This window comes from Nelumbo lutea, chromosome 3 (genome assembly GCF_056320005.1).
Source record: "Nelumbo lutea isolate HS-2025 chromosome 3, American lotus-T2T, whole genome shotgun sequence".
In the NCBI taxonomy this organism is placed as follows: domain Eukaryota; kingdom Viridiplantae; phylum Streptophyta; class Magnoliopsida; order Proteales; family Nelumbonaceae; genus Nelumbo; species Nelumbo lutea.
This window is the reverse complement of record NC_142686.1, coordinates 29,276,597-29,284,127: the sequence shown is the minus strand read 5'-3', so window position 1 is coordinate 29,284,127 and position 7,531 is coordinate 29,276,597. Positions and strand designations below refer to the sequence as shown.

Genomic DNA, 7,531 nt, shown 5'->3' with positions numbered 1-7,531 from the left:
ATTAGGTACCACATTTGAGCTGCATATGCATACACATTGGTTTAGTTATACTAAGTAAGAACCTCTATTGGATTGGTGGGACCTCTTTTTGATCTCTTCCTAGATCCTAGTTCCTACGGTCAAACGCCACATGTTCATTATTTTTGGAGAGAAAAGTCTACCTATTGGATTATTGTTATTAATCGATCTCAAGCATGTGTTTTCCCCCTTTTGTATTATCTGTAGAAAGACCCTCTTTTGGGGGCCCAACTAACTATTTACGTCGCTAGTCCAGTAGTCCTAAGCCCATAGATCTAGGTTTTTTTTTGTTTCTTTTTCCTTCTAACTTCTCAGTCATTTATTTTCACATTTGACTACCTGAAGACTTGATGTTTTGGGCCTCAAAGTGTAAGCCCATTGAGGAGTGTCATAGTGGGTTCCACCCAATTATTCACCAAGTCGGCCATGGCCCACATTAAACTGTTATTCTGGCTCACGTTTACTTGTCGCCTTACCCGTATCTAGAAAGGGAACCGCGACCATCAGCCTAGGAAGTGAGGAACCGTCCAGTTTATATGGGCCCGAGTGGATTCTTTTGAATGGTAGAAGTAAAATGTGGCAGGGTTTAGGGGTGGATTCGAGCCGAGCCGATAGTATTAGGCTCAAACTCGGCTCGAGACTATTTTATAAGGTTTAAGCTTGGCTCAAGTCAAAAGCTTATAAGTTCATGTTCGGTTTGGTTCTGTTTGTCTTATATTTTATAAAAATATTTATTATATATTTTATAAAAATAAAATATATATATAATTATTTTATATTTAAAAATTAAAAGTTATAATAATTAATAATTATAATATTTATATTATATTATATATATATATATATATATATATTCGAGTCGGCTCACGAGCCAAGCTCTAATAGGTTCGAGTTTGACTCGTTTATTAATTGAACCATTGAATTGGGTTCAAGTTCGAGCTCGACTAGATATATATATATATATATATATATATTCGAATCGGCTCACGAGCCAAGCTCTAATAGGCTCGAGTTTGACTCATTTATTAATTGAACCATTGAATTGGGTTCAAGTTCGAGCTCGACTAGAACTAAGCCGAGACGAGCTTGAGTAGCTCGTAAAAAGCTTAGCTCATTGCCACCCCTAACAATATCTAAAGATATAGATAAGTCTCCACTTTGAAAGGTATCGAAAAAGTATGAACAGGTCCAATACATATTTCTGATTTTCACAACAGAGTTATATATATACAAAATATTAACAATCTACATTCTATGCACTAATGTCCATTCATGAATTAGCATTAGTTCTAATTAGCGCCTATTCAACAGTACTTTGAGCCAATAAATTTTAACACTGGAGCCAATTAATTCTGAACTGTCATTCTCCCTACTTAAATTTCCTCCTTGACTGGCCCACAGGCCTAAAAGTAAATAAATAACCTTTGTGGGCCCACCCACTTTTTTTCACTCCATAATTAGAAAGAACCGTCGAATACGTTATAGGGTTTTAGACCAGGCGGTTAGTGTAAAGGGATTTTAATGAATTGGGATCTATTCCTGACACAGTGCGCCTCATAGGCGGAACAGGATCTTATTCTTCACAAAAGGGCGCCTTACAACCACATCTACCGTGCATTAGTAATATCTCGCGTGAATAATAACTTTATAAATACGGAAGATATTCTCAATACATGATGGGATGTATCTATAAGGTCGGTGTGAAATGCCCAGTGTGAGGGCAGATCCTGTCTCGATTTTATTGTGGGCACAGCCAAAATTCGTGGGCCCTACGAAGCTGTGCATTACGCGTGGCTTTTAAACCTTTGGGATAATAGTATATAAGGAGAATTTTTGAACCCTAATATTAGTAAAATTAATATTTTTAAAAAATATTTAAAAAATAGACTAACTTTTAAAAAATAATATTAATAAAGAGTAGAGTCACAATTCATCTTCTTCCCCTTACAGTCCATTCATCAGCATCGCCCCTTGTCGCCGTTCGCTACCACCGACGCCTATCCCTACCCACCTCCACCTTCGGCAACATTTCGGAGGTGGGCGGCGGCGACGATGCTGGTGGTTATTTCTCTACCCAATGCCGCTACCTCTGCCCATCTCCACCTTCGCCTTCGACAATATTGTCGGAGGTGGGTGAAGACAAAGAAGGCGATGACGGGCACTAGTGGGCGGAGGTGGTGGCGTTGGGTAGAGAAATAACCACCAGTGTCGATGCTGTCGCCTCCGCCTACCTGTAGCAACGTTATCGAAAGCGAAGGCGGAGGTGACGACGAAAGGTGGCACCGGTGAATAGACTCCAAGAGGAAGAAGATGGAAAGTGATTTTCACTTTATTGATATTATTTTTCAAAAATTACCCTATTTTTTTTAATTTTTAAAAAATATTACTTTAACCGAGGCCCAAAAGTTGTGCTATTATCCCTAAATCTTTTACAAATAAAAAAAAAGGAAGAAATATATATACTTCCCGTCTTCCCACATTGGAGAGCTGTGGGCTCCATCGTTTCTGGTGCAAAATCAGAGTACTCGTCTAGAGTCTACAATGGCAAAAGTAAAATTTTGATTTTAATTTTAACAATTTGAAAAAAGAACACGAACATCCTTAAATTACCGAAAATACCCCTACACCAATGCGGATCCACGGGTTAATTTCGGTATCAGACCTGATTTCCATGACAGAGCTGAGCTTTTCAGATAATCCGAGACAACGAATCGACAAAGCTGCAAATCGACGATATTTTTCAGATACCCACCGGCCGTCCCACGCTAACGGCAGATTCCAAACGCCGTTACCGAAGCGCTGCACTCAAAACATTTAACATCTCTTCTTCACTGTTCATGAATACTGAAAGTAATTAACTGATTATTCATTCCGCGGGGCCCATAAGGAATAAAACCGTTGAACCGCCGCTACCTGCCGTTAGGCACAATCAAATTAATTACGTCCATTGGAACAGCCTTTTTCAGCCTTCGATTGAAAATATCTCCGTATTTATATGTTTTATTTCATGATATTCCCGATGCAAGGTTGCAAGAGCTATTGGCACCGTATAAGCACGGGTTTGCCTCGACCGAAGCCGATCTCAGTTTATCGGCCATTGACACGTAATATTTCCGGTTTTTACCACTAAATAATATGATCTCCTACATCAGAATTCAGATTAACCACCTTCAGATTTACATACTCTAGCGTTCGATTAGAATCTTCATAAAAGACAGTTTCGTCTTGTCACATAGTCAGGTAATTAAATAATTAATTAAAAATGGTAGCGAAAAAGAAGATAATTATTTTTTTTGGTAAACTAGGTAGATAATTAATTGAAAACAAACCTAGTAAGTTACCAATTAAAAACGTGATTAATTAGAAAAGTCCAGCTTGCATTCGAAATTGATTAACAAAATTAAAAATTAAATGATTCCTTCGGTTTTTTATTTTCATTTTTAGGCTGAGCGAAAAACAGGAAAGAAAAGTGAAGCAGAGAAGCAGACGATACAGCTAGGGTTTCTTCTGGGTTTTATACATCTCTCGTGACCCTGCTCTCTCTCTCTCTCTCTTTCTCTCTCTCTCACGACGATGTCGAAGTGATGAACAGTGGGTTTGGTTTTGCTAAACCGCTAATGGGGGTTCTTCAGTTAATTACTTTCTTGTTACTGGTTTTCTTTCCTCTCGGAAAATCAGATCTTGCAGCGGAACGGACGGCGCTCATCGCCCTCCGGTCGGCTGTCGGTGGGAGGTCGCTCTTGTGGAACACGACCGACCAAAGTCCTTGTCTGTGGCAAGGCATTACTTGCGAGAACAACCGAGTCACCGTCTTGCGTCTTCCTGGCAACGGACTCATCGGCCAAATCCCCGTAGGAATCTTCGGAAATCTGACGCAACTTCACACGCTTAGCCTTCGGCTTAATGCTCTCACCGGTCCATTGCCGTCCGATCTAGCCGCATGTACGGACCTCCGCAATTTATATTTGCAGGGGAACTTTTTCTCCGGCGAGATTCCGTCGTCCTTGTTCGGACTCAAGAAACTTGTCCGCTTGAACCTTGCTTTGAATAACTTCTCCGGTGGGATCTCTCCGTCCTTCAACAATCTCACCAGGTTGGCGACTCTGTATCTGCAGAGCAATAAGTTAACTGGTCCGATACCGGAGCTGAGCCTAACGATTCTCGCTCAGTTCAACGTCTCGTTCAATCAGTTGAATGGCCCGATTCCATCGAGTCTGCAGAAGTTTAAGGCCGACTCATTCCTTAGCACTTCGCTCTGCGGCTCGCCGCTTTCTCCTTGTCCTAACGAAGCGGTGCCGCCGACAAGCAGAGGTAGCAGCTCCAACAACAGTAACAGTGGTGGGAAGAAGTTGTCTGGAGGAGCTATTGCAGGAATCGCAATCGGGTCGGTGGTGGCTTTCCTCTTGATTCTTCTGATTTTGTTCCTTCTCTGCGGAAAGAAGAGTAGCAGAAAAACGAACGATATTGCAACGATGAAGCAGCTACCTTCAGAAGTTGAAATTCCGCGGGAGAAACATATCAGAGGGGGAGAAAATGCTAACTCGAATAGCTCGGAATATTCTGGGGCAGCAACAGCAGCTGTGTCTGCAGTTACAACATCGAAAACGGCAGCAGATAGTAAGAACAAGAAGCTCATCTTCTTTGGAAATGCCGCTAGGGTTTTCGATCTGGAGGATCTGTTGAGGGCTTCAGCTGAGGTTTTGGGGAAGGGAACGTTTGGAACGGCGTACAAGGCAATTTTGGAAGTTGGAACCACCGTGGCTGTTAAGAGATTGAAGGATGTGACGATTTCGGAAAGGGAATTCAGGGAGAAGATCGAAGCCGTCGGATCGATGAATCACGAAAACCTAGTCCCCCTTAGAGCTTACTATTACAGTAGGGATGAGAAGCTCCTTGTTTATGATTTCATGCCCAATGGAAGCTTATCTGCGCTTTTGCATGGTAATGCTTTCTTCTTTTGCGTGCCTTTTATTTTGCATTAAGATATTCTTTTTAGTGTTGCAAGATGTATAAATTTTCTACTTTTTCTTTTCTTCAGTGATTGTTTTGATGGTAAGATAAGTATGATTGTTGGGTTTTATTTTACTTGATTTTGTTTCTGCTTTTGCTTTGGATGTCTTGGTGATTGATATTTTGTTTCATTTCCATTATAACTGTTAATTTTTCTTCTTGAATTGTTTTAATGGAAATGGAACGACTCCATGCATCTATCTACATTGTGCTTTATCATGTTTTATTATCTGGAAGAAACTTATGGAATTCAGATTTCTCTTTTCTGATATGACTATTGTTTGTGTTGAAATCTCTCTCTCTCTCTCTCTCTCTCTCTCCCCCTCTCTCTCTTTTATCTGTGATTGCATTTGGTATGCCCGTTTCATGGGTCATGGGTGTTTTCTTTGGTTTTATTTAGTTTCCTTTTTGCTGTGTTCTTGCGTGGTGATTGGGATTTTGGGTCGATTTTTACTTGTAATTTAACTTTTTTGCTTGATTTGTTTCATGAGATTTTCACGTCTGTCTACATTGTCTCATGTTTGTAGAAGCTTATGGGTTTCCTTTGTCCCCCAATTATTTTGCACCCGCTGTGATTATAACGCTATATTTTCATTGTTTTTCTGATTTTACCATTTAGCTTCATTTCTAAGAATATTCATCTGATTTTATCATTTAGTTTCATTCCTGAGAACATTCAGCAAAATCATCTATTATTTGATTCTTTGAATACATTATCTTATTTCTGGAAGAAGCTTATGTGTTTCTTCCCCCCTCCCCCCCCCCCCCCCCCCCTATTGTGGGCGTCTTTGAATCTGACTGTTAAAACAGTCATCACTTCTCTCCTTCCAATTATTTGTTCTATTTGGTTCTCCACGGCACTATGACGGCCTTGTACATTGTAGAATTATAACTGCTCAAGTTTATTCTTCTTATTGGTTGTGCTGATTCATGCCATCTGCAATTTAGCTACATTTTTCTTCACTCATCAGAAACCTCCTTGGATCCATTTTTTATTAAGATTAACATTTTATGTCCTAGGCGAAAGCATCATAAGTTTCAGGACGCTGGGTCATGCATGTGAAATTTAAGACTAAAGCTGTAATGAGTACAAAGTAAAGCAGAAACAAAACCTTGTGCCTGACTAGCTTTTGCTTTTTTCCCCTTTTCTCCTTTCCCTCTTTTATCTTTTGACTACAGGAAACAGAGGAGCAGGTAGGACTCCATTGAACTGGGAGACCCGCTCTGGCATTGCCCTTGGAGCTGCTCGTGGTATTGAATATCTCCATTCACAGGGATCCACTGTCTCTCATGGAAACATCAAGTCATCCAACATCCTCCTCACCAAGTCATATGATGCCCGGGTCTCTGATTTTGGTCTTGCCCAGCTTGTTGGCCCCACTGCAACTCCTAATCGCGTTGCAGGTTACCGTGCACCAGAGGTGACAGATGCCCGTAAGGTCTCGCAGAAGGCTGATGTCTACAGCTTTGGAGTGCTGCTCTTGGAGCTCTTGACTGGCAAGCCTCCCACCCACGCCATCTTGAATGAAGAAGGAGTTGACTTGCCCAGGTGGGTGCAGTCAGTTGTCCGAGATGAATGGACATCAGAGGTGTTCGACCTTGAGCTCCTGAGATACCAGACGGTGGAAGAAGAGATGGTTCAGCTCCTTCAGCTTGCAATCGACTGTTGTGCACAATACCCCGACAAGCGCCCCTCAATGGCAGAGGTGACCAGGCGGATTGAAGATCTTCGACAATCCAGTCTAGGCCAATTTCAAGATTCCCAGGCTGATGTAGTTGATGAGGACGGATCATCGAGACGAACCAACTCAATTGACTCGGGCCCAGCACCATCTTCACTTGTGATGGATTGAAGATGAATTATAATCATTCATTTATGCCCATTTTTAGTATGTAATTTAGTGTTCTTTGGTTGTCTGTTTTATCAGGTTATATATGGGCTTCATCTTCTTTCGTTAAGAATCAATCAACTGTTCATTTTTTCCCTTTTTCTCCATTGTAGCTAGGCTTTTTCTTCATTAATTTTTACTTTTTAATCTTATATGCCTATATGGTCAAGCGTTTAAATGTTGTTTTCAGTTTTTCCATTTTTTTTTTTTTTGAAGTGTATTGGTTCTTGTTGCTTGGGAGGGGGAAGTTGGACGGTGGTGGCTGTAATTACTTTTGCTTTTCAAATCAACTTTTTTATTTGTTGGAACACATTCCATTTCCACTTTCCAGTTGCCTTTCTTTTTTCTTAATTTTAATTATATGCCAAGAGTTACGACAATTTCCAGTTGCTTGAAGTCTGGGAACCCTTTTTTTTCCGAAAGAGAAACCTTCCATTACTTCACAAATTTACAGGAGGAGCCATCACCATTTGGAGGGCACATACGCAGGTAGGGGCGTATAAGGTGAATCGATACTGTTTTATTTATTATTATTTTTTTTTCTGAAGCCGGTTCAGGGGGCTCGTTTAGGGCTCCACCCTCTGAACCAGTTAGACCCCGATACACCCACTATA

General features: G+C 40.8%; 1 protein-coding gene across 1 annotated transcript; it reads left to right on the top strand.

Annotated features, from left to right (window-relative positions):
- The first annotated feature begins 3,414 nt into the window (after positions 1 to 3,414).
- On the top strand, positions 3,415 to 7,227 carry LOC148863918 (putative inactive receptor kinase RLK902). The gene is made up of 2 exons (XM_088977209.1): positions 3,415 to 4,959; positions 6,208 to 7,227. Exons 1-2 carry the CDS (start codon positions 3,603 to 3,605, stop codon positions 6,879 to 6,881), a joined length of 2,031 nt encoding a protein of 676 aa, XP_088833335.1. The 5' UTR covers positions 3,415 to 3,602; the 3' UTR covers positions 6,882 to 7,227.
- Positions 7,228 to 7,531: the final 304 nt, after the last annotated feature.